Source organism: Pongo pygmaeus, chromosome 7 (assembly GCF_028885625.2).
Source record: "Pongo pygmaeus isolate AG05252 chromosome 7, NHGRI_mPonPyg2-v2.0_pri, whole genome shotgun sequence".
In the NCBI taxonomy this organism is placed as follows: domain Eukaryota; kingdom Metazoa; phylum Chordata; class Mammalia; order Primates; family Hominidae; genus Pongo; species Pongo pygmaeus.
Genome location: NC_072380.2, coordinates 30,270,307 through 30,298,165, shown reverse-complemented (window position 1 = coordinate 30,298,165; position 27,859 = coordinate 30,270,307). Strand labels below are relative to the sequence as shown.

Genomic DNA, 27,859 nt, shown 5'->3' with positions numbered 1-27,859 from the left:
TAAAAATTAAATTTTGAGAGAATATCTTAGTATTTTAGTATCTTAGTATTAGTCAATATCTACTAATTCAAAAGTTGAGAAGTATGTTCCAGTAAATTTATGCACTTGAATTATTTTAAAAATTTGGAATTATAAAATTCTCAACATTTTGCTCACTACATAGACAATAGAATAATAAAGCTCAATAACTGATTAGTACTATGCTAAAATATTAATAATTTCATAAATTTGTATAAATTTCAAAATTTCTTTTAGTTTCATTGTCCTCAGAAACCCAAGAATGCCACTAATTTGTATTCTACTGAAAACATCTTTCCCTGATTACTTTTGTTTTACCAAAAAGAAAAAATTGTACTTTTCTTAAAAACAAAGTGAAGTCTAAATTAATTCAATAGCTACTGAAATTTCACCTGAAATTTTAAACAGCTACAAATCCACAAGAGGAAAAAGTAAACATATTAGCTTTAATACAACTAGTACATAATAAAAATTAAGAGAAAAGATTAATTCAAGTAGAAAAACTGATTAAAGTATGCTTACTAAAGGTCCTGTTATCAGCATTTTTATTCAGTTTAGTCTATGCTAGAATATAAATACATAACAGTACGTCTTTTCTTGTCAAGGGTAGCCTTTTACATAACTAAAATTTGTGGCTAGCAGTTTATATAACAAAAGAAAAGCTAAATCTGTAAATTATCAGAAAAGAAGCAAGGATATAGGAAAATAATACATTTATATAAATTACAAAGGACAGTTACAATGAAACTCCATTAGTTTCCTCTCAACTCAATTTTACAAAATAAAGTGAACACGTATTATTCCGTGAGTTGTTAAGAGCACATAAACACTGTGGGCCCATTCAAAAGACAGTGGTCAAAGACAAAATGTTATCTTCATGTCATATACTGTTCTTAGTTCTTTACTGGAGTTGAGCTTCCTTTCATAGTCTTCTTTAGGTGGTGGTAATTTGGCAAGATTTTCATCAAGAAATCCAGCTGCAGTGTCTGGGGCTAAAAAGATAAGGTAATTAAGGCTGACTGGCAGAAAGCAAAGTCAAGAGTACCACGCAGCAACCAGGCGTGATGGGTCATGCCTGTAATCTCAGCACTTTGGGAGGCCCAGACAGGAGGATGATTTGAGCCCAGGAGTTCCAGACCAGCTTGAGCAACATAGGGAGATCTTGTCACTAAAAAAATTTAAAAATTAGCTGTGTGTGGTGGCACACCCCTGTAGTCATAGCTACTCAGGAGGCTGAGGTGGAAGCAGGGCGGTAGGGGTGCAGGTGGATTGTTTGAGCCCAAGAGGTTGAGGCTGCAGTGAGCCATGATTGTACCACTGCACTCCAGCCTGGGTGACAGACCCTGCCTCAAAAAAAAAAAAAAAAAAAAGTTCCAGGTAGCAATGGTTATTAATAAGTTGTGGAATTACAGGTGCTTTTCATTGACTCATTTTTGCTTACCTGCTTGTTTTTTTTTTAAATTTATAATGAACATATACTAAGTTTGGTTACAAGAAAAAGCCAACAGATTTTATATATCTATATAAAAATATACAGAAATCAGTTTTCAAACTCGCTTTTGTAGATTTCATCCTGGCTTCTGAAAAGTTAAAAAGTTCCGATTACAGAAGACCACGTAAGTAAAACACCCAGAGTATTTTGTTTTCCACATGACCTACAGAGCCACACAGCTGAGGTGTACTTGGATACACCTGTCTGATCTTCACTCTTCATATACCAGTACTGCCCAGATTTTCCTGATTGTAAAACTCACTGCGGTACTTGTGAAAAATATAGATTTTTAGGCCCCTGCCCTAGCACTGTGACTCAGTAAGTCTGGGGAATCTTTATTTTTAATAAAGACCTCTACATAATCCTTATGATTAGTGAAATTTAGGCATATTATAAAATATTAAGCTTCAGATATTCTTGCTCACTTAATTCTAATCTCCCTTCCCCAACACCAGCTTTATTTCCCACTCTTCAGTCATTTTTGCTGTTATGTAGAAAGTAAAACAAATGACTGGATTTGACCTTATTTCCTTTTTAGTCTATAGAGTAATACTTGCTTAAAATAATAATAATGAAGCCAAACATTACAGAAATAGAGTAACCCAAAAAGAACTGGAGTTTTGATTTCTGATAAAATATGGCTAAGAATCAGAGGCAAAGTTATGTCTTGAAACTATTCTTTTTTTTTTTTTTCTTTTTTCAAGACAGAGTCTCACTCTGTCACCCAGGCTGGAGTGCAGTGGTACAAACAGAGCTTACTGCAGCCTTGACCTCCTGGGCTCAAGCGATCCTCCCATCTCAGCCTCCAAAGTAGCTGGGACTACAGGTGAACACCACCATGCCCAACTAATTATTTTTTATTTTTTGTAGAGATGGGGTCTCATGATGTTGCCCAGGCTGGTCTCGAACTCCTTCCTGGGCTCAAGTGATTCGCCCACCTTGGCCTCGCACAGTGCTTGAAACTATTTTCTTTAGTGGGAGGAAAAGGAGGCTAGGTAACTAAAGAAATATATATCGAATGTGCCAAGCAATGAGGCTCAAAACTGCAATACAAATGTCTTATGTCCAAAGGAAGCCCAAATGCCCTTTTTCATCTCCTACTCTAATATTAAACTCCAAATATGTACTCTACATTATTCTTGATCTGAATTTCTAGGAGGAGATAATTTCTCAAGCCATGAAAATATCCAAACACACTTTCTTATTCACAAGCTGTGTTTATTATGAAGCTATGGCAATAAACTAAATAGACACACCCCAGTTAAAGGCACAGGATAAATGTAGTATGGTCATTCCTTAACCTTGAAGACTGATATTTTAGGAGTAAATCAATATGGCTTGTACAGTTTGTTTATGCATTGTCAGTGACAATGCATGAGACCAAGAGTAACATTTCTGGATCTTTTCTCATAACTGACTTGTCATTGTCATCTTTGTATATATTTTTGATATTAACCTAAAGACTAAATAATTGAACTGCAATTAAATCTTGGTTTTAAGGATTGAACTGCAATTAAATCCTGGTTTTCGGGATGTTTCTCATTGTTTTCTTTTTATTTATTTATTTTTTGAGTTGGGGTCTCTGTTGCTCAGGCTGGAGTGCAGTGGCATGATCATGGCTCATGGTAACCTCACACTCAAGCATTATCTTCCCACCTCAGCCTCCTCAGTAGCTGGACTATAGTCATGACCCACCACACCTGGCTAAGTTTTTCTAGTTTTTGTAGAGACAGAGTCTCACTATGTTGCCCAGGCTGGTCTTAAATTCCTGGCCTCAAGTCATCCTCCTGCCTCGGCCTCCCAAAGTGCTAGAATTCCAGGCATGAGTCACTGAGCCTGGCATCTTTTGTTTTATTTTAATTATGTTCTTAAATAGTGTGCTTGCTGCCTCATGAAGACAATTACATTGTACTTTGGGAAAATCAGCAGATAGAACTCTTTTTAAAGAGAGGTTCTAGTACCTGCGGTCGCTCAGTCTGCACCCGACGAAGGCAGTCTGCACCATAGATCACCGTATTCTCAGGGATGACTTCAAATGTATTTAGGTTGCAACAAGCCCCAATGATGCAGCCACTTGTCAATATTACATTTCTGCCTACATATGCTGCAATAAAAACATAGAACTGCAACTTAAGACATCAAATGATTCCAACACTTTTTTTCTTAAGATGATTTAGGTATAAAAATGTAAACTGGCCTCAAGAAAAAAGTTAAAGAAAATACATCAGTTTGGAGTTTGTATGGACAACACAGAGGCAGGCAGTACAAGCCAAGGTCAGATGGATTCAAAATGGAGCTCTGCTGCTATTTGTGTGACCTTGGGAAAGTTGTTGCAAAGTCTCTAAGCTCAAGTTCATGTATAAAACAAAGAGGCCACTCTACTTCACAGTTTAAGGAATAAATGTGATAACAGATGTAAAGTGATGAGCACAGGTTTGACACACAGTAAGCATAAAATAAACAGAAAATTCTGATGATAATAGTGATAATTGCTAATCCAAATTAAAATAAAAGTCATTAAGTAGATTAACAAAAAGTATAATTTTATTATTTAAAAAAGAAGCATTTTCTTTCATGCCACTCAGGACCAAGAAAGATAACCCATTATTCTAAAGAACTGTCATCATTCAGGTTCTTTCTGGACCTTGGTGGGACAAGCTCTTGAAGTTGCTTCCCAGTAGTGACAGTGACTTTAGGTAATCTCCCGTCTGGTCCCACTTACAAGCACATGATATTTGTTTCTGATTGGCTGGGGAAAAGTATTCCTGAAATTAAAGAAAACAACTGCTACAGACACTTTGATTTTCCCCCCCCTTTAATTCTACAACAACACTAACCAACCAAAATTTCAGAGACTAGTATTTAGAAGAAATCTTTTCCAAATCTTTCATTTAAAGTTTATGGTTTAATTCAATCCTGTACATAGCTGATTTTAAATTTAATGTATTTAACATTACCAGATAACCACATAACCAGATTAGGTTCCTTAGTAGCAAACAATTAGTTTGCCAGCTATTGTAGCCCACTTCCAAGCACAACACCTTGCCACAGTTTCTATTAGGTTGTTTCCCAGGACACCACAAAGAGAAAAGAGGTCACTGCTTTGACAATGAAACTCTGAATGTAGCTTACCTTTTGATTCAATGACATTATTATCTCCCATCTTCATGGCTTGGGAATCTGTAAGCCAGAGTTAGGTAAATACTATAAATATGTTCATCTTTAGTCCCCACTAACACAGTATGTCCTTATATTGCACTGAGACAGAGGACAGGGGTGTCAGATGGGCCATGCAGGCTCACCCTTGCCAGAACTCTTTGCTCTGGGCAATCTGTGGTAACGGTTTTATCTTTAAACATAAATATCTCTAGGTATAAATAAATGACTTGTGTTTTTAAAGAAATGAGCACCTTATACCCTGATTTTATGAGTAAAATATTTTCATAATTGTTTCAAGATAATTAAAACTATCCATCACCCAATCACTCAAACACTGTTAAAAGTTTGATATATCTTTATATAAATATACAGAATTTCCTGTATATAAGTGGGAATCAAACTGTATAAACTTTTATACCTTATTCAGTTCACTTAAATTTGCAAGCATTATTCCATGCTATTAAAATCTTTAGGCCAGGCAGGGTGACTCACATCTGTAACCCCAGCACTCTGGGAGGCCAAGGTGGGAGGACTGCTTGAGCCTAGGGGTTCAAGGACCAGCCTGGGCAACAGAGTGAGACACCATCTCTACCAAAAATAAAATTAGCTGGGCACGGTGGTGTGCACCTATAATCCCAGCTACTTGGGAGGCTGAGATGGGAGGATTGCTTGAGTCTGGGAGCTGAGGCTGCAGTAAGCTATGATTGTGTCACTGCATGCCGGCCTGGGTGACAGAGCAAGATCCTGTCTCAGAAAAGATAAAATAAAATAAAATCTTGAAAAACATAATTTTAAATGACTGCTTAATGGTCCTTGTGGTTTTATGCTCATAGTTCAATTTATTTAAATATCTTGCTATCATTGAACATTTAGATTTTTCCTTCTAAATATTTTCTACTATATATTGTATGTTTTGCTGACACCATAAGATTTTACTATCTTTTTTTTTTTTTTTTTAATCTTTTTGAGACGGAGTTTCGCTCATTGCCCAGGCTGGGGTGCAATGGCGTGATCTCGGCTCACCGCAATCTCCGCCTCCCGGGTTCAAGTGATTCTCCTGCCTCAGCCTCCTGAGTAGCTGGGATTACAGGCATGTACCATCATGCCTGGCTAATTTTGTATTTTTAGTAGAGACGGGGTTTCTCCACGTTGGTCAGGCTGGCCTCAAACTCCCAACCTCAGGTGATCTGCCCGCCTCGGCCTTCCAAAATGCTGGGATTATGGACATGAACCACCGCGCCTGGCCTGATTTTACTATCTTTTTAGAGTACTAAACTAAGCAAAAGAGCTGGAGACATTCTAGGGGGGAAACAGACAACACATGAATAATGAAATATTTTCACCCCTACACACCATTTTCTTGAATCAGACAATGCATTGTCTACCTAAAACTACAGAGGAACCACACTGACAAAGCTGGGGTTCTTGAATCAAGAAGCAAGCCAGCATTGCTGTTTCTATGTTTACTGTCACTCAGCCATTGCTACCTGTCAACAAGCTGTAGTACCAGCAAAAGAAGTAGTACTTTCAAAGTGCTGAGCTAAAGATATGTGTGTGTCTGCGTTTGTCTAAAAACGGCACACTTACTTTATGCTATTGACTTATTTACAGGAACAGAAGGGACCATTTTTAAAATATATACTATTCAAGAAGTCTGTTCAAAGAGCTAGATGACCTACTTTTATTTATTTTTATTCTCTTTTGAGAAGGAGTCTTGCTCTGTCACCCAGGCAGGAGTGCAGTAGCACAATCTTGGCTCACTGCAACCTCTGCCTCCAGAGTTCAAGTGATTCTCCTGCCTCAGCCTCCCAAGTAGCTGGAATTTCAGGCGTGTGCCACCATGCCCGGCTAATTTTTGTAATTTTTTTTTTTAATAGTAGAGATGGGGTTTCACCATGTTGGCCAGGCTGGTCTCAAACTCCTGGCCTCAAGTGATCCGCCAGCTTCGGCCTCCCACAGTGCTGGGATTATAGGCATGAGCCACCGCACCCAGCCTGGATGATCTACTTTTAAAAATGTAATTATAATATATATTGTGAATGTAAATATGTTTGATAGACAAATTATGACAATTTTACAATTTCTACAGGAGAAGACTTAAGTACTAAAGGAGAGCCAGGAATTATTTATGGTAGATTATTGTAAAGGATACAACAGCCAACTTCAAACACATTATTGGTGCCAATGATCATAGGTTTTGGTTCTGGATCTTCAGTGTCAGGAGTGATATTATCTGGGTAACTGTAAACAGAAGAAACAAATCATCCAAAAAGTCAGTAACACAATAAGCAATTTTCTTCCCATTTTTGAATTTGGGTTAATTCTTTCAATTTTACCTACATCAAGCTTAAAAGACATGACTATGTAAGTTATTTCTTTTACTTTTTTTTTTGATATGGAATCTCACTCTATCACCCAGGCTGGTACGGTGGCACCATCTTGGATCACTGCAACCTCCGTCTCCCGGGTTCAAGAGATTCTCCTGCCTCAGCCTCCCGAGTAGCTGGGACTACAGGCACGTGCCCCTAGGCCTGGCTAATTTTTGTATTTTTGTGGAGATGGGGTTTCACCATGTTGCCCAGGCTGGTCTCGAACTGATCTCAGGTGATCCACCAGCTAGAGCCTCCCCAAGTGCTGGGATTACAGACGTGAGACACCACGCCCAGCCTATGTAAGTTATTTCTTAATTCAAGTGATTCATTCATCCTGTGTGCTAGAGAAGGCTTGATTTTGAGTTGAAGAGAGCTACTGAAAAGTGAAGAAGTCATTGGTGTGTAGAAAAGAACAGCCTTCCTTAGTTTATTTATTTGATTTTTTAATTTTTAATTTTTTTTTGAGACGGAGGCTTGCTGTGTCCCCCAGGCTGGAATGCAGTGGCACGATCTTGGCTCACTGCAACCTCCACCTTCCAGCTTCAAGCGATTCTCCTGCTTCAACCTCCCAAGTAGCTGGGACTACAAGGTGGGGTTCCACCAGGCCCGGCTAATTTTTTTTTGTATTTTCAGTAGAGATGGGGTTTCACCATATTGGTCAGGCTGGTCTTGAACTCCTGACCTCATGATCTGCCCACCTCGGCCTCCCAAAGTGCTGGGATTACAGGCGTGAGGCACCACGCCCAGCCTACTTTATTTTTTAAATTCAAAGTCCAGTGGGTCTTCTCCAGGACAAAGGAAAGAAGATGCTAGCTATCTTTTTAGGCTGTTAATTAGAATCAAAATCATGCCCAACTTGAAAATTTTCCACCCTTAATAATCATTTGGGATTGTGAAACATAAACAGATACTCACATAAAATAATTATTGCTATTAGTTAGCTAGTTGAAATATTTGGAAGATAAAATGTTTGTGTTCTAAGAGGAGGACGCCATTTTTAAATGGTGCTTTATCTCTGACAGTTGAGTTACTGCAGAATATAGTTGCTGTTAATTGACTTACACTGAAGGTGCCAAATGTATTTTAAATCCTAAGTAAGCATTAAATCAGTCTTTTTCTGACAGTTAAATATTTTCCCAAGGTCTTTCTTTCAAATTCCATACATGGTTGCTATAAATTAGGTATAAGCTTGAATTCCTTCCCAAAATTTTATCTAGAAAGAACTTATGTTTATGAAAAATTCATAGGTATTACAGTCTAGTTCACTAAGATCATGCACGTGTTCTAGTATTTTATTATTTTTTAATCTTTACAGTTTAAAACTTGCCTCTAGGACTCCACATTGTTCAACTATAATTCTGGGTGTCACCTGTGCAAAACTTGTGAAAAAATACCTTAGAGTTAAATTCACGTGTTTAGGCATGAGTAATAACATTTCAGCTACAACCAAAAAATCCAAAAAAAAACTCTGCAGGGTGGTGGGCGCAGCACTTGGAGGCTTGAAGTGCTCGGGCAATGTTTGCTTAAGGAATGGGTGAGACAGCCACATGTAAGGGGAAGATGACCAGACCGAGCGTCAAACATTCTAGGCAGCTACTCAGCTCTCTCATCTTGGACAAGTCTTTTCCCTCATATGGTATTTGGTTTACTCATTTACTTATGTTGAAAAAGACCCTTAATGTTTCTCTATCACTAAAATAGTAGGCCTCCTGGATGTCAGTTGAAAAGGTTCTTACAGACAGCTGAAATTAAGAAAAACCATTACCCATGGTACTTGGTTTACAGTATGTATAAGAGTCTTACGCATTTATGATAAGGGCCTGTTCTTCTATTAGGTTCCCTTCGCCAATCACTATTGGCCCGGCTTCCGCAATAATTCGTGCTTTAGGGTGGATCACTGTCCGAGGTCCTGTTAAAAATAGTTTGAGAAGAAATTATTGGTGGAGGCTATGCTTCCAACAGAAGGGTGGAAGGTGACTGAGGATGGGTGAGGCTGTTGGGAGGAACATTTTCTAAGTATGTGCCAGGCACCAAGCTAGGTACTTCACAGATACTATCTCCCGGGCTTTATCATCAGTAGTCAGAGCCAAGTTGCAAGCCAATGTGAGTGGAATGGCACAGGCACTAAAGCCAGACAGCTCTGGCTCAGCCTCCACTCGGAAGCTTCCTGTGATCTCAGCGGTGAAACAGAGGTGATGACAACACCAGTCCCACAGGGTTGCTGTAAGGGCTAGGGGCGATAATGCTGGAGACACAGCATGTGACACAAAGTTGGCAATAAAAATTAATTCCTTCTTTTCCCTCAGCAAGGTAACGCTCTCTTTGCTTAAGATGTTCTGCTTTCTTATGCGAGTGTACCTCCGAATTAGTCTTTTTATTACATAATTGAGAAGAAATATGGAGGCCGAGGCGGGCAGATCGCTTAAGGTCAGGAGTTCAAGACCAGCCTGGCCAACATGGAAAAACCCCATCTTTACCAAAAAATACTAAAATTAGCCAGGCATGATGGTATGTGCGCCTGTAGTCCCAGCTACTTGGGAGGCTGAGGCAGGAGAATCGTGTGAACCCAGGAAGCAGAGGCTGCAGTGAGCTGAGATCATGCCACTGTACTCCAGCCTGGGTGACAGAGCAAGACCCTGCCTCAAAAAAAAAAAAAAAAAAAGGAGAAACATGGGTGGACAGAAGTCAGAAATTATGGGATCTAACAGCTTTGTTCCTCTGTCAGTGTCCCTATTACGAGCACACCTACTGAAAGGAGGCACAGCTTCTGCTGTCTGGCCCAGGATATGATTTAAACCAGTGAAAGCTGAAAAGGTTAAAGGGAGGCAGCAGAAGAGCAGAAGGACCCAAAGGTGATCACTGGAGTCCTAGAACTTTGGCGTGGGGAGCCCTGAGGCGATGCCTCCAGTTTCGAACTGAAGGGAACAGCCAGGGCCCTCATTACTCCCGCTTCGCCAGCACCGTCTACCCCGCCCTGAGCCTGGAATGCGAACACACTCCCTCCCAGCTTTATCTACCACAGGCTGAGGGTTCTGGTGATAATGAAACCACTGATGAGAAAACATAGCCTCCTTTAGCCTCTCTCCAATATCCATCCCACGTACCCCTCAATACCAAGACAATTTTTATGGGTAAACAAGTGCAGATGAAGTAACTGACTCTGAAAGTAAGGAAGGGTGGACAGAAGTGTTGACAGAGGGGGTGAGAGATTAGGAAAGTGACACTGTCCAAGAAATTCAGTATTCAATTGTGTAAACTGGTTTTGTTTTGTTTTGTTTTGTTTTTTAAGAGACAGGGTCTCATTCTGTCACCCAGGCTGGAATGTAGTAGTGTGATCATAACTCCCTCCAGCCTTCAATTCCTGGGCACAAGCAACCCTCCTGCCTCAGCCTCTTGAATCACTGGAATTACAGGCACGTGCCACCACATCCAGCTAATTTTTAGAGATGGGGTCTCACTATGTTGCCCAGGCTGGTCTTGAACACTTAGCCTCAAGAAATCCTCCTGCTTCAGCCTCCCAAAATGCTGGGATTACAGGCGTGAGCCACTGTGCCCCACCTAATTATATAAATTGTCAATTCATAATTATTATCTGCCTGTGACAGCTGAGATGCCTCACTATATGTTATGGGGCAACAAAAATAAATACATGTTATTTTTGTCCTTTTGAACTTGTTATCTTGAAAACTGGGAATGCTTAATATACACTCATTCACAAATGTACTAAAATAAATAAGGAGGTGTTTCTGGTGCCCAGAGAATTGGAGAGAACCTCAGGGATGCCTATTCTTTTTCCTGATGAGGAACTGCTGGGGGTTGATAATGAGGGTGGGGGCCTAAAACAGGGTGCTCAGTCCAACATCCCAACATTTCTTATCAGAACACACAGTCTGGTAAGAAATAACAAGAGAGTGGCCTTGATCTCTCAGTCACTTCTGGCTTTCCAAATCTTCAGCTGTTAAAGTAAAATTTCCCAGGCATAGTCTCCTATTCAGGATGGAAGATTTCAGGATAGAAGATGGGATGGATCTCTGAGATCCCTGGGAAGCTTCTCAAGTTGAACGTGAGTGTAAATGTGTGCATCTAATCTTTTCTTTAAAACAAACAAAAAATATATATGCATATATACACACATATTCACATATATATATATATAAAATAACATGATCATTACAAAAAATTACAAAAAAAAGTTAACTATTCTTAAAAGTTTGGAGTATATTTTTCCAGACATAAGCTCCACTGTACACTTAAGATATGTAAATATTGCTGGGGGCGGTGGCTCATGCCTGTAATCCCAGCACTTTGGGAGGCTGATGTGGGTGGATCACTTGAGGTCAGGAGTTTGAGACCAGCCTAGCTAACATGGTGAAACCCTGTCTCTACAAAAAATACAAAAAAATTAGCCAGGCATGGTGGTGCACACCTGTGGTCCCAGCTACTCAGGAGGCTGAGGTGGGAGGATCGCTTGAACCTGGAAGGTGGAAGGTGCCATGGGCCAAGATCACATGACTGCACCCCATTGTGGGTGACAGAGCCGAGACTCCATCTCAAAAAAAAAAATCTGTAAATATCACTCCATATAAACTATATCTCATTAAAAAGTTTAAAAATAAATATGATTTGGAGAAAAATATGCATTTCAAGCACACACTTCTTTCACACCAAGAAATATTACCTATTATTCTGCAATTTGCTTATTTCATGGTAATTTTTCCATGTAAGTATATCTAGATAGATATTCTTTTTAATGGCTGAAAGTATCTCATTTTATATTAATATACCATAATTTATTTCACAGGTCCCTTAATAATGGCATTTAGACATCACAACTTTCGGGGCTGCGATCCTGAACAACAGGGAAACGAGCAGTGGATTTCTTTTAAAGGAGAAATTGTAAGGCTTCCAGCTGTGGGAACCAACTGAAATTTGTAGTTTGCACCATACCAGGTTTATATTTTACGTCAAAACATTCTATGATAACAGGACACAATCTGCCTCTTTTAGGTTCTTTGTAATCAAAGCCCCAGCCAGCCCCACCCCCCTTGTCTAGAGAGTCTAGACACTGGACTCTATCACTAAAGGTGATGTGCTTACTCTCACAAAGGCTTGTTTTCTCATCTATAGAAAGAAGAGATCTGTAACCTATTTCATTGGGCTGAAGTGTGGATTATATGAAATAATGTTTGAAAGAGGGATTGTGGGGTCTGGACCATGGTTCTTAAAAAATGGGAGATTTATCACTATTTACTACTAAGAGCTAATGCACAACTTTTTCATAGTAAGCAAAATAACTAATTCTGGTCTGGGACACAGAAGAAAAAGAACCACTTTGCACTTCTACTCGGGTATCAGGGTAATACCTCCTGTTAGCCAAGGGGAAAAATTCCACACCACATGATCAGACAGTAAAAAGATTAATGAAAGTATTTTCCGTAACTAGCTTTAAAAATCTTAGCTATGGGGCTGAGCACAGAGGCTCACGCCTGTAATCCCAGCATTTCAGGAGGCTGAGGTGGGAGGACTACTTAAGGCCACGAGTTCCAGACCAGCCAGGGCAATGAGTTAGACGCCCTTCTCTACGAAATGAAAAATTTTAAAAAAATTGGTCAGTTATGGTGGGGTGCACCTGTGGTCCCAACTACTTGGGAGGCTGAGGCGGGAGGATTGCTTGAGTCCAGGGGTTCGAGGCTACAGGAAACAATGATTGTACCACTGTACTCTAGCCTGGGCGACAGAGCAAGACACTATCTCTGAGGAAAAAAAAAAAAAAGATAGGAGGCAGTGATCGTCACATCTGTTACAGAAAGCAGATCCTCTGCCACTGCTAGATAAGTAGCCAGAGACACTAGATATTCTGCCGGTCATCAAGCTGTAGCTCTTGACAAGACAAAGATAACCCTGGGACCTGTGTGTTTCTTTAAAACTTATGAAAACAAGTGATAGTTTCATTTTTCCCTTTCAAAAATGACTAAGTAATACAAGTTTCTTATATAAAGAACCCAAACAAATAAGCACACTTTTTAAAAAACTAAAAAAAAATTTTTTCACAGAAGATACCAGAAGCACGCATTTTTAAAAAATTAAAATAGGCCAGGTGTGGTAGCTCACGTCTGTAATCCCAGCACTTTGGGAGACCGAGGCAGGTGGATCACTTGAGCACAGGAGTTCCAGACTAGCCTGGGCAACACAGCAAAACCCCATCTCTACTAAAACACAAAAATTAGCCGGGTATTGTGGCGGGCATCTGTAATCCCAGCTACTTGGGAGGCGGAGGCCGGAGAGTCACCTGAACCCGGGAGGCAGAGGTTGCAGTGAGCCGAGATTGCACCACTGCACTCCAGCCTGGGTGACAAAGTGAGACTCTGTCTCAAAAAAAAAAAAAAAAAAAAATTAAAATAATCCCAAGTCCCACAAGACGTCTTGCACAATATTTAAAAAATAATATGTGAGCTATTTTAAGCAGGTATTTTATTGTGATTACTGTCTTTATCATTATTAATAATTATTAAACAAGTAACTGGAAAATGCCTGGTTAGAAATCTGAGGGCTGTGTACAGAGAGGGAGAGAAAGCACCGCTGCATTTAGGCGAGACCAGTGATTTAGACACCACCTCCACCTGCTGGCAGCATTGCCAAACTACAGGTCCCAGTAGTGTTAAGTGGCTGAAATAAAAGTTTGAGAAATGATCAACTTTAAATTGTGAGGTGACAGCAAATGTCACAGGCAATAATACATCAAATAGCTTCTCTCAACTTCTTGCGGGTCTTTTTTGGGCACAGACTGAAGTGGTTAACATAAGCATACTTCAGGATATATAACCGCTAAGCTTTTTGGTTTGGTGAACTTTTTTTTTTTTTTGGATACGGAGTCTCGCCCTGTCCGTCCCGGGCTGGAGTGCAGTGGCATGATCTCGGCTCACTGCAACCTCCGCCTCCCAGGTTCAAGCAATTCTCCTGCCTCAGCCTCCCGAGTAGCTGGGACTACAGGAGCCCACCACCACGCCCAGCTAATTTTTTGTATTTTAGTAGAGACGGGGTTTCACCGTGTTGCGCAGGCTGGTCTCAAACTCCTGAGCTCAGGAAATCTGCTCGACTCGGCCTCCCAAAGTGCTAGGATTAAAGGCGTTAGACACCGCGTCTGGCCTGGTGAACTTCTTAAAGGAAGGCTGTGATTTCCGTGAATGATGCGGATAATTCTGCTTTGTCTTCGTGGTCTATTGATGGAGGTTGGGCAGCACAGAGCCCAGAGCCCAGCAGCTCAAGCACCATAAGAAACAGCACACTGAAACGTGGCCACAGTTCACTTCATGCTTTTCTGATGCCATGAGCACTTTTATTACACCTAGATCGGTCTGAATTCAACATAAAGTTTAAGGGTCTTGAGGTTAAGGTGCTTTAAAAATAAAAATCTGTCACCACGGAAAACATTGTTTGAAAGCCTGCTGTGAACCCTGGCGCTCCTTCTGGCAAGGTAGTTTGTGTATTTTCTTACCAAATGTGCTGAAGCCCTATTTGGCTTATCTGCTTGTTTGGATAAATGTGTCTAGAGTTGGAACTGCCCTACTGGCTGATGAATTATTTTTCTAAATGGTTGGCTGGGCTTGGTGCCACATAGCCAGAAAGATATTCCTTGCATCCAATTTCCATTTCCCTGGTAAAGGACACTTTTCCTGTCTATCTTTGCCACAGAAAGCAATCTTTGTGTACATTTCCATTTGTCAATAAATAATTCAAAAGGCCTTAAGCTCTGTTTTTTTGACAACTAAACAATTTTCTTGAACTGTAAGCTGAAGTACCTGTAAGAGTGCTTTATTGGTGATAACTTCTCAAGTCAAAGCCACTGTTCTGCCTTACTGAAAAAGACTACTGCAATGAAAGGGAGGCTTTTGGTCTGTATTAAAACTCTCCTAGAGACTGAGTAAGTGGGACACAGTGCTTCCAGCACAAAACAGTTCCACTGAGCCGAGTTCTGCCTTCACATACTGATGTCCTGACGAAGTTCTGTCCCAGCCTCTCGCCCTGTAATGGACCACAGGACTGTGCTTCAAGGTACCTTTCAGAAATGTTTTCAGCTCTCAAAATAAAGATTTACAGGAAATAATTCATGGCCCATGAATTAAGGCAGACTAACTAAAAATAGGCTTGATGCTATGAAACTTTATTTACCCAAATTATAATTAACAAGAGGGCTGTTACTTTTCCCAAGCTATGTCTCTGAACACCCTTGAATAAGGGGGTCAGGCTCCAGCAGAGCTTCAAGTCATAGGGTTTCTGGTTAAGGACCATACTTCCAAGCATCCAGCTAGTTTCTCTGAAAAAACAAATACCTGCTTTTCTAGGAAAACAGATTGGGTTTAAAGTTCCATTAGCCTGAAACATAGCAAAGGAAAACATTACTTTCTTCCTGAAATATTTCAGAATGGAATAATTTGTAAAAGTATACATGACTAGAAGATGGAAAATTACACAAAACATCCTGAAAAAAATCTATGAATTAAACTACAGTTTATTGCTACTTAACTCAGATAAACTAAGCAAAAACAACAATAAAAGCCCTAAAATGAAAAATAAAGCAGGGTGGGGAGAGTTGTAATCAGATGACTTACCTCCACTCTTTGCTTTTATAATTATATCTCCCAGGAGCTTTTTAATCTGATGTATTACATCAGAAAAATGAATTAATAGAAGCCAAAAGACTTGAGACATTTTATACCAAATATAACAATGACAAAAATGATTATCTAATTACCAATTCTGGAAAATTCCCATATTATACAGTTGAAGATAAGAAACATGCATAACAAAAATGAGACAAGAATTGTAGAAGACAGAACCATGGGTAACTATATAACTCTTCTGAACCTTCATTTTTCCTCATATTTTCCTTAACTTTTAAAATTGAGTTTTTTCTCCAGTATTTGAGCAAAAATTTTCTTGTTTCGAAACACTGGGTCAAAGTAAATATAACAAGTATTCACTTGGAGGCCATCTGCTATAATAAACTTTAAATCGCTAGAGATTTCTTTCCTTAAAAATGTATTACCACTTCTTATGTTATAATCTGTGCTAACTTTGGGAGGCCGAGGAGGGTGGATCATTTGAGGTTAGGAGTTTGAGATCAGCCTGACCAACATGGTGAAACCCTGTCTCTATTAAAAATACAAAAAAAAAAAAAAAATTAGCCAAGTGTGGTGGCACATGCCTGTAATTCTGGCTACTTAGGAGGCTGAGACACAAGAATCGCTTGAACCCAGGAGGTGAAGGTTGCAGTGAGCCGAGATCACGCCACTGCACTCCAGCCTGGGCAACACAGTGAGACTCTGTCTCAAAAAAAAGAAAGAAAGAAAGAAAGAAAACCTGTGTTAAAATGTCATTTTAACTAACAGAATTGAGCACCACCAGCTAGTGGTCAAAAACTAGCTGAAGGGCCAAGAGCAATGACTCACACCTGTAATCCCAGCACTTTGGTAGGCCAAGGCAGGAAGATCAGTTGAGGCCAGGAGTTTGAGACCAGCCTGGGCAAAAATACAAAAATTAGCCAGGTGTGGTGGTGCGTCGCTGTAGACCCAGCTACTTGGGAGGCTGAGGTGGGAGAATCACTTGAGTGCAGGGGTTCGACACTGCAGTGAGCCATGATCACACCAATGCACTCCAGCCTGTGCAACAGAACAAGACCTTGGTTCTAAACAAACAAACAAACTAGATGGAAAGTAGATTTAAACAATGCACTTCCTTATATAATTTTTTTTTTTTTTTTGAGACAGGGTCTCATACTGTCATCCAGGCTGGAGTGCAGTGGTGCGATTACAGCTCACTGAGCCTTCTCAAGTAGCTGGGACTACAGGCATGCGCCACCACATGCAGCTGATTTTTCCCTTCCTTCCTCCCTCCCTCCCTTCCTTCCTTCTGCTAATTTTTCTTTTTTCTCCTTTCTTCCTTCCCTTTCTCTCTCTTTCTCTTCCTTTCCTTTCTTCTTTCCTTCCTTCTCTTTCTTTCTCTCTCTCCCTTCCTTCCTTTCCTCCCTCCCTCCCTTTCCTCTCTTTCTTTCTGTCTCTTTTCTTTCCTTCCTTTCCTCCCTCCCTTCCTCTCTCTCTCTTTCTCTCTTTCTTTCTGGTCCCACTATATTTTCCACACTCATCTTGAACTCTTGAGCTAAAGTGATCCTCCCAACCTCAGCCTCCCAAAGTGCTAGGATTATAGCCATGAGCCACGGCATCCAGCCTGTACTTCCTTAAATAATTTCAACATGTAGGGAAGGTAGGAACATAAGAGGGTTAAAGAAGGGGGAGGAGCACAACGTAGTGAAAACCAGACAGAGAAACAGGAAAATGAATACTGATCCCTGATACCCCTAAAATCAGTCCTAGGCAGTGGTCCACCAATCACTGGCAGCTACCTCCCTTGCACAGGATAATGCCTTTATAGCCCAGAAAAGCTTCTGTAAAAGATGTTATTTCAAATCTGAAATACATACCCCCCCACCACATAATGCCTGTGTATATTTATGCCTGCAGATGTATCTATACTATCTACATACATATCTTACAGTAGACATTATATACTTATTTAAAATGGGGTTGTTGTTGGGCCAGGTATGATGGCTCACTCCTGTAATCCCAACACTTTGGGAAGCTGAGGCAGGAGGATCGCTTGAGCCCAGGAGTTTAAGATCAGCCTGGCAAAATAGCGAGACCCTGTCTCAAAAAAAAAAAAAGAAAAAAAAAAACCAAAACGGGGTTGTTGTAACATTGGGGGATTTAAAAAAAAGAAAAGAAAAAATGTAAAATGGGGAAGAAGTAGAAATGCCAGGGAAAATCTACATAATTAATTATATCACTTCAGTCTTAATTTCCTTCTAACTGAAGAATGCATTGTAAACTACTATAAGGTATTATTCCTAGAATATCATGATGATAGCCACAATTATAATGCAGTAAAATGATGAGTACAAGAACACAGAGGAGCATTTTGATAAATATGTGGTCCCAGTCTGCAGTAGAGATTGTAAAAAATTAAAAAACATGACTCCTCATTTTGCTTCATAAACACTTTGCAAGTGGTTTAGGTAATACAAAAGACAAAGAGTTAACACAGCACTGAAAAGAAATAATTAGATCAACCAACCTGGCAAATTCTTTTTTTTTTGAGATGGAGTTTCGCTCTTGTTGCCCAGGCTGGAGTGCAATGGCACGATCTCGGCTCACCGCAACCTCTGCCTCCCAGGTTCAAGCAACTCTCCTGCCTCAGCCTCCTGAGTAGCTGGGATTACAGGCATGCACCACCACGCCCGGCTAATTTTATATTTTTAGTAGAGACGGGGTTTCTCCATGTTGAGGCTGGTCTCAAACTCCTGACCTCAGGTGATCTGCCCGCCTCAGCCTCATGAAGTGCTGGGATTACAGGCGTGAGCCACCGTGCCCGGCCTAACCTGGCAAATTCTTAACAATGTTCCATAATACTGGCACAATCTCCACTGGTTTTATAAGACAAGATGCCTAAATTGTTTGGAGGCTTAGATTTTTTTGGGAAAAAAAAATGACGTTACAGGTTTTTTTTTTTCTATTAAAGAAACTGTTCGTTTAAGGAAATAAAGCGTATTTCCTCTCTGAAAGTGTAATAGTTCACTGAACACTTTAGTCTGGTAGCATACAGGTGACATGCGGCTGCTGGTAAGAATGAGCTCACACCAATAAAGCTACAAGGGCACCATATCCAGGTAAACTCCAGGTAAAAGAACAGAGTAAAATGTTTTGAGGAACTCAGTCAGGTTCATGTAAGTAAAATGTTGGACTTGAACTCTGGCAAGGCTACACTGAGAAGATCTGACAGTGTTAACAGCAAACATTTATTGACAGTTTACTACTCACAATTTTCACGTTCTCTTTCAAGAAACCTAGGAGGTAGATACTACTATTTTGCATGTTATGAAAATTGCTCATTGCCATCCAATATCTCTTCTCCTCTTTTTCCTTGTAATAGAACCCTGATCTCATTAGCGGCTGCAATGCAACCAGCTAAGACTACATCTCCCAAACTCCCCTGCAGGTTGATGTGTCCATGAGATTGTCTTAGCCATGAGACATACAGAGAAGAGTCATGTGGAACTTTCAGGAAGGCTATTTAAAGGGAGCTGACTCATAGCTGAAACACATGCCCTTTTGCTTCCACGCCTCCCCTTTCTCATCCAAGATGATGCTTGGTGCTCTAGCCATCACTTCCTGGCCTGCAGGGCCGGAGTTCCATGCTGGACAATCAACCGATCAGCCCTCCGTAACTTACCTTGAAACTTTTTATATGAGAGAATAAATTTCTGCAGGTGTAAGCCACCCCTACATGCAGCCAAACCTGATCCTGATACACACAACTATATAGATGGGAAAAAAATCAAGGTTAGAGAGGTTAAGTAATATGTCCAAGGTAACCCAGCAAGAAAGGAGCAAGGAGCAAAGTAGCCCAGGTCTGTTGACTCCATGGCCCACGCTCTCCACGAAGCTCTGCAAAGGCAGCACCTTTGTCTGCTGCGCTTACTGACGTGTCCCTAGCACTAGCACAGTGCCTGGCACATCGCAGGTACACAATGGATCTCTCTTAAATACACGAATGACTGTTATACAGCCTCATTAGTATTTCAGATAGGAGTTTAAACACAGCCTCCATCACACTATGTTCTTTCAGAAATTTTAAACACATAGGAGAAAATGCATTATTTTGTCAATAAAACTAGGACATCAGTGAAATAAACTGATTGTATCTAACTGTAAAGCACTAAAACAGATTAAATCACATCAATTCTTGAAAAACAGTAAATAAACTATTTCTTACCGATAGTTACATCTCCTCTGATTTCACTTTCTACACATACAACTGCTCCAGGAGCAATCTTCACACTGTAGCAAGAAAAAGGTAACATTTACCAGGGGTAAGATTTAAAATACTGTTGGAGAAGCCACCGTGACACTGTAATGAAAACAAGGTTTAAAAAATGATGGAAAAGAAGGCCAGGTGCAGTGGTTCACGCCTGTAATCCCAGCACTTTGGGAGGCCGAGGTGGGCAGATCACCTGAGGTCAGAAGTTCGACACCAGCCTTACCAACATGAAGAAACCCCATCTCTACTAAAAATACAAAATTAGCCAGGCGTGGTGGCAGGTGCCTGTAATCCCAGCTACTCGGGAGCCTGAGGCAGGATAATCGCTTGAACTCGGGAGGCAGAGTTTGCAGTGAGCCGAGATTGCACCATTGCACTCAAGCATGGGCAACAAGAGCGAAACTCTGTCTCAGGAAAAAAAAAAAGACGGAAAAATGGGAAGTCAATGGTAAGAGGGTAAGGTTTTAATAGATTATAAATTTTTCAATTGGTATATTGTCCATCATCCCAAATCACATGTGCTAAAACACTTGAGAAGAGTTTTGAATCTTTTCTTTTAATACCAGCATGTTTCGAAACAGCAAAAAGCTGGAAACAACCTAGATATTCATCAGTGGAAGATTAGTTAATAAATTATGGCACACTATGGACTATTACATGGCCATCAAAAAGAATGAATAATCCCTTATCAAGATTTTGGAATGGCTGAGCACAGTGGCTCACACCTGTAATCCCAACACTCTGGGAGGCCAAGGAAGGAGAACTGCTTAAGCATAGGAATTCAAGACCAGCCTGGGCAACATAGTGAGACCTCATTTTTTTTTTTTTTTTTTTTTTGAGACGGAGTTTCACTCTTGTTGCCCAGGCTGGAGAGTGCAATGGCACCATCTCGGCTCACTGCAACCTCCACCTCCCGGGTTCAAGTGATTCTCCTGCCTCAGCCTCCCTAGTAGCTGGGATTACAGGCATATGCCACCACACCTGGCTACTTTTGTATTTTTAGTAGAGACGGGGTTTCTCCATGTTGGTGAGACTGGTCTCGAACTCCCGACCTCAGGTGATCCGCCCACCTCAGCCTCCCAAAGTGCTGGGATTACAGGCATAAGCCACCACGCCTGGTGACCTCATCTCTTAAAAAAAAAAAATTTGGAATGATCTCCAAGCTATATTGTTAAAAGTAAAAAAAGTGAAGTGAAAAAATGGACAGTATATAATATGCCATTATTTTTGTAAAGGCAGAGAGAAAAAATATACATTCAAACTATTTAACAACCAGCAAGGTAATACTAACTTAGAAATTTAAAATTTACAAATATTTGTTTACTCTCATATACATATATACACACACATATGAGAAACTTTTTACCAAGTAACGAATTCTTCAAAAGACTCTAATAATTTCCATATAATTTATTGATGCTTTTTTATATTCTGCTGTTATCTTTTGTTTGGCAAAGCTGTATGTAAACACTGACCCTAGCTGAACCAGGAGCTGACATGAGGAAGTGCATCAAATGACTTCTCCATTACAGTGATAGTGATTAGGAAACTTTTTTCATTAAGAAAAGAATTTTTCTAAATGGCAATGACATTCATGGTGTTAAATCTGCTGCTCTCAGCTACTATGAAATAACACTAACATTTTAGATATTTTGTCTTTGTAATTTTGTGTGGATTTTTCAAAATTTTGATTTCCAATTGTTCCAGTATACAGAAATACAATAGTTTTGGGCTGGGCATGGTGGCTCACACCTGTAATCCCAGGACTTTGGGAGGCCAAGGCAGGTGGATCACTTGAGGTCAGGAGTTTGAGACCAACCAGCCTGGCCAACATGGCAAAACCCCGTCTCTACTAAAAATACAAAAATTGGCCGGGCATGGTGGTGGCCTGTAGTCCCAGCTACTGGGGAGGCTGAGGCAGGAGAATGGCATGAACCCGGGAGGCGGAGCTTGCAGTGAGTCGAGGTAGTGCCACTGCACTCCAGCCTGGGCGACCGAGCAAGACTCCATCTCAAAAAAAAAAAAAAAAAATTAAAACACAATTTTATCTATTCTATCTATTTTAAAATACCATATGTATACATCAAGCAAAGACTGGTAAGTAACAAAGTAAAAACCTCTTCCCCCTCCCAGGTTGGACATCACTGAATGAGAAGAAGCACGAAAGTCATGAAGAGAAAGGGAGCAGGTAAGGCTAGGAGGAAAAGCAGGACCAGCCCATGAATAAGCTTGTACACCATGACCAGGGATTTGAATTTGCATCTGTAGGCAAGAAGTCATTGAAGGATTCCTATTCCCAAGCCAACAATGTCACCAAATGGTATGCAGATAATTGACACTTGTATGAAGAAGTACTTGGTGGTGGTGGGGGTCAGGGAGGCAGTTGGTCTAATCCTACAGAGATAATGCAGGCCTGAAATGCTGTATTAGTTCATTTTCACACTGCTATACAGAACTTCCCTGAGAATGGGTAATTTATAAAGGAAAGACTCACAGTTCCACATGACTGGGGAGGCCTCATGAAACTTACAATCATGGGCGGAAGGTAAAGGGGAAGCAGGCACCTTCTTCACAAGGCAGCAGGACAGAGAGACAGTGTGAGCGCAGGAAAAACTACCATTTATAAAACCATCAGGTTTCACAAGAACAGCATGGGGGAAACTACTCCCATCATCCAATCACTTGGATTACGGGTCCCTCCCTCAACAGGTGGGCATTATAATTCAAGATGAGATCTGAGTGGGGACACAGGGCCAAACCATATCAAATGCACTGGTAGCACATAGGAGAAGCTGCAGGTATGTCTAGGAAATAGAAACAAGACTTGGCAACAAACACATTTAATAAAAATCTGGTTTCTAGGCAACGTTGAAGGTAGGTACTTCCCATTCCTTGATACAGGCCCCATGGACCACAAAGTGTGTATGGTTGCATCCCTCAGTATCCAGTATCTGTGGGAGATTGGTTCCAGGACCAATCCTCAGATGTTCAAGTCTCTGATAGAAAATGCTGCAGTATTTGCATAAAGCCTATACACATCTTCTCATACTTTGTCATTTCTAGATAATTTACAATACCTAATACAATGTGAATGCTATGTAAATCATTATACTGTATTGTTTACACACACAATTTTTTTTTCCTATTTTTGATCTGAGGTTGGTTGAATCCATGGATGTGGAACCCATGGATATAAAGAGCAAACTATATTTGCTTTCTTCTCTGTGCAGGGGAAGTAAGTTTGACTAGTGTATTAGTCTGTTCTCACACTGCTAATAAAGACATATCTGAGACTGGGTAATTTATAAAGGAAAGAGGTTTAATTGACTCACAGTTCAACGTGGCTGGGGAGGCCTCAGGAAACCTACAACCATGGCAGAAGGGGAAGCAAACACGTCCTTCTTCACATGGCGGCAGGGAGGAGAATGGTTTTATGAAGTCCCCTTATAAAACCATTAGATCTCGTGAGAACTAACTCACTATCATGAGAACAGGATGGGGGAAACGGCTCCCATGATTCAACTATCTCACCTGGTCCCTCCCACAACATGTGGGAATGATGGGAACTACAATTCAAAATGAGATTTGGGTGGGGACACAGCCAAACCATATCAACTACAGAAGGATGGGGGTGAGGGGTATGGAGTGAAATAAGGAAACTGTTGCCATCCTGTCCCCTTCCTGGGAAGGGATGATTCCTGATGGAGAGGGAAGCTCAAATTCCAGGGCTCAAAATCAGCTGCTCTGATTCAGCTTCATTTATGCCGAAAAACAACCAAAACCAGCTTGGGTCACATGGTAAAACCCCATCTCTACAAAAAAATTCAAAAATTAGCAGGGTATGGTGGCTTACATCTGTACTTCCAGCTACTTGGGGGGCTGAGGCAGGAGGATCGCTTGAGCCCACGATGTAGAGGTTGCAGTGAGCTGAGATCGCACCACTGCACTCCAGCCTGGGTGATGGAGTGAAACCCTGTCTCAAAAAAAAAGAAAAAAAAGAAAAAGAAAACTAACCAAAAGTCAGGAGCTAGGGAGCAAGGTCAAAGCCTCTAGGTTTCTGACCTGGAAAACTAATGGCACCATCTGAGAACAGCCTATGAGGAGGGGTAGATTTCAGAGAAAAAAGTCATTTGGCTAAATTTTAGATAAACTCAGTCTGAGGTATCTATGGAATGGTCACCAGATATACCCAATAAGCGACTGAAAATACAGATTCTGAAGCTCATAAGAGAGTTCTAAAAATACAGCTCTGAGACTCAGAAGGGTAAAGATTCTTTCATTAAGACGTCTCTCCATCATTTCTATGCCAGAATCTTCCCCCCAAGTATTCCCTAATATACATGCAAAGTAAGACGAAAACTATTTTTAAGATTGTACCAATTTCCCTACTGGTGTGATGAACTAAAAAAAAAGAAGACATACACAAAATTTTCTTCCACAAATTAGGGTGGACAAACCTTCACACCACAATGTATTTTTAAAGCTCTAAGTAAACAAAAAAATAATGTATCAAATAGAAGAAACTAATAATCCCCGAGTCTATCTTCAAGAAATGGTTTTGAGAATAGACACAGCTCCAGCTGTTTCCATCATTTTGTCAGGTTCTGACTTTTTAAAAGGCATAAGTCAATGAAATCCTACTGGTGGTCCTTCCGAGTGATAGAGTCTGTCAAGAGTCAATCTGGGCCAGGTGCAGTGGCTCATGCCTGTAATCCCAGCACTTTGGGAGGCCAAGGTGGGCAGATTCCTTGAGGTCAGGAGTTCAAGACCAGCCTGGCCAACATGGTGAAACCCCGTCTCTACTAAAAATACAAAAATTAGCCAGGTGTGGTGGTGGGCGCCTGTAGTCCCAGCTACTCTGAAGACTGAGGCAGGATGATCACTTGAACCCGGGAGGCAAAGGTTGCAGTGAGCTGAGATTGTGCCATTGCACTCCAGCCTGGGCAACAGAGTGAGACTCCAACTCAAAAAAAAAAAAAAAAAAAAGGAACCAGGCATGGTGCAAAGCTTTCACTGCACTCCAGCCTGAGCGACTCTGTCTCAAAAAAAAAAATAAGTCAGTCTGCTGAAATAACGGAAAATATGTAGCCCTCCTGTTGTATTGGAGAAGAAAGAAAGATTTTAGTAAGATTAGAAGAAATCACCTGGTCTAACCCTCTCATATTATAGAAGAAAAAACTAAAATTCAGAGACTAGAAATTTCTTGGAGCAGAGTTCATTCCTGGGGCATCACTGTCCTGAAATCAGTCATCTGTCTTCTAGTTTAAAGTTTTCTGGAAACATCCTGTCACTCCAGATGTTTTTCCATAATAAATGAAAGACACTGTCCTTGAATGTATCACCATCTGTAAATGTCATTTCTCTGATACTTTTCATTTAAAGTGGGTTTTTGTGTTAAAATATGCAATTTTATTAAGCCCTGGTCAAATAAATTAGCCTCTATAAAATGTCTCTGTTTTAGACCTTATTTCTCATTACAATTTTCCATTTCCTCAGCTTCCTTCTCATTATGAAAAGAGCATTATCTAACATTTAACTTGTCCTGGGCAACTGAGAGTAGGACAGACTCACAAGTGCCCCCTGCCTTCAGTTTTACGCCCAAGGGAGAGATCCCAGGTAATGCTTGCGTCACAATCAGCACACTTCTCAGTGGGGCAGGCCACTAGGCCAACTAAAACGTGGTCCCAATATCTCTGCAAGGACCCCTCTGTATCTCGGAGTGGTGGGAGCAGAGAGGTGAGCCGGCAGATGGGAGGGCAAGACTTAACCTCAGATCTGTTAAAGTAACAAGTCAACAATACCTTAATCTTCACTGTAAGCTACTATCTACTATTATCTACTGAACATAATATTTATAGTACATCTGTTCCTCTTTAGCTTATGAAAAAAGATTACAGAGTATCTACTTAAATGGGAGAAAAATCTAAATTTTAATTTATGGCACCAGAAACAATGCAGTTTTCTTTGTCAAAAAGAGTCAGCAGAGGGAGCTCAACACTGCTGCTGTTCGAATTGGCTTTACTTATGCACTAGTCTCATCCCAGCCACCAACAGCAGCCAACAGCCCCCAGCAATGAAGACTACCGGAGAAGAAGAAAAAATTCCTGTCCCCACGTGTTTACAAAGGAGCTTGTCCACTCCACGCCTGGCAAAAAATGTCACAGTTCTAAGCTTATACACTATTGGTGGGAATGTAAATTAGTTCATCTATTGAAAATAGTATGGTGATTTCTCAAAGGACTAAAGACAAGTACCATTGGACCCAGCAATCCATATAGAGCTACCAATCCAAATGGAACTACCATTCGACCCAGGATCTACTCAAAGGAAACCATTGTATTAAAAAGACAACTGCACTCCTATGACTATCACTGTACTATTCACAATAGCAAAGTATGGAATCAACCTAAGAGTTCATCAACGGATGATTGGATAAAGGAAATGTGGTGTATCTATACGATGGAATACTACAGAGCCATAAACAAAGAAAGGAATCATGTCTTTTGCAACAACATGGGTGGAACTGGAGGCCATTACCTTATGAAATAACTCAGAAACAAAATCAAATGCACATGTTCTCACTTTTCAGTGGGAGCTAAAATGAGTACACATAAACATAAAGAGGGAAATAACAGACACTGGGGACTCTAAAAGCAGCGAGGGTAGGAGGGGTGTGAGGGCTGAAAAATCACCCATCTGGTACAATGTTCACTATTTGGGTGATAAGTACACTAGAAGCCCATTTCACCATTACACAATATATCTATGCAACAAATCTGAGCATGTACTCCTTGCATCTATAGTGTGTGTGTGTGTGTGTGTGTGTGTGTGTGTGTGTGTGTGACAGTTCAAGTCCAGGCGCTGCTCCCCTTTTGACAGCGACCGTAAATCCCTTTACACACCCCACCCTTCAGAGACAGAAACGGCCTGGGGTGCGGCCAGCACTTGCGTGGGGGTCTCGCAACACGCAGCAGAGAATCCAGCGCCAAGCCGTGGAGTACAGCGGCACCAAGCACCGCCGATTATGCGGGAGAAGGGAGCCGACCTCCCCCAAGAAAAAGCTGACGTCACCCGCCCCTCACAGCTCCCCCGGGAGACCCCCTCTGCGCAGGCGCATGTGGGGAGGGACGGCCAGACAGGAACAAAAGCCTTCCAGGCAGCGACTCCGCGTCCGTTCTCAACCCTCCCCGCCCCCACTCCGTCGCCCCCTCCCTCAGTGGACGCCAGGTCTGGGCTTGAGGTACCTTCAGCCCGAAGGCCCAGGATGAGACACCTTCTGAGTCGCCACCACTGGCGACCAGGAACAGGTTCCACCCCTACGGAAAGCTGAGAAAAGGCTTTTCTCAAGCAGCAGACCCACCTCTTTTGAGTCTTCTCCGCCATGGTACGGCCCCAATTGGAGCGGAGATCGACACCACCACCTGGGTAGAGCGATAATTCACATGCGATTGGAGAGCCTGGCAGGGTTGGGAGAGGGGCGGAGCCGGGGTGGGGCGGGGACCCTGCGTGGGGCGGGGACCCGGAAGCTTGCGGCTCTTGTTTGCGTCGAGTCTGGGTGCACAGGACTGTACGTGGCAGCGGTGCGGGGCCGCCCGCGGACTTTAGCCCTGCCCAGAGATGGGTAGACCCTAATTTGGAACAGCCAAGCCATTGGCTGGGCACAGGCCAGCACTTTGGGAGGCCAAGAGGCCGAGGCAGGAGGATCGCTCGAGGCCAGGAGTGCGAGACTGCGAGACTAGCCTGGGTAACATAGGAAGACCCTCTCTTCAAAAAAAAAAAAAAAAAAAAAAAGAAGCCTGTCACGGTGGCCTGCGCCTGTATCCCAGCTACTCGAGAGGATCGCCTGAGCCCAATGAAGCTGCAGCGAGCTGTGAGGATGCCACTGCACGCCATCCTGGTCTAAAAAGCTAGAGCGTGTCTCTGATAAAAGAATAAAAGCTGTTTATTG

The 27,859-nt window shown here is 41.4% G+C and overlaps 1 protein-coding gene across 2 annotated transcripts; it reads right to left on the bottom strand.

The window, feature by feature from the left end:
* Window positions 1-445: 445 nt before the first annotated feature.
* DCTN6 (dynactin subunit 6) lies at window positions 446-27,859 on the bottom strand. 2 transcript variants are annotated; one of them, XM_054497930.2, is made up of 7 exons: window positions 27,272-27,859; window positions 19,867-19,931; window positions 8,845-8,950; window positions 6,822-6,910; window positions 4,643-4,690; window positions 3,472-3,614; window positions 446-1,010 (listed from the first exon to the last, which is right to left on the bottom strand). In XM_054497930.2, the coding sequence occupies exons 1-7, from the start codon at window positions 27,802-27,804 to the stop codon at window positions 912-914; spliced, it is 1,083 nt and encodes a 360-aa protein (XP_054353905.2). In that variant the 5' UTR covers window positions 27,805-27,859; the 3' UTR covers window positions 446-911. The 2 variants fall into 2 exon arrangements, with proteins under 2 accessions (XP_054353905.2, XP_054353906.2); XM_054497931.2 differs by lacking the exon at window positions 446-1,010 and having other exon boundaries at window positions 3,472-4,275.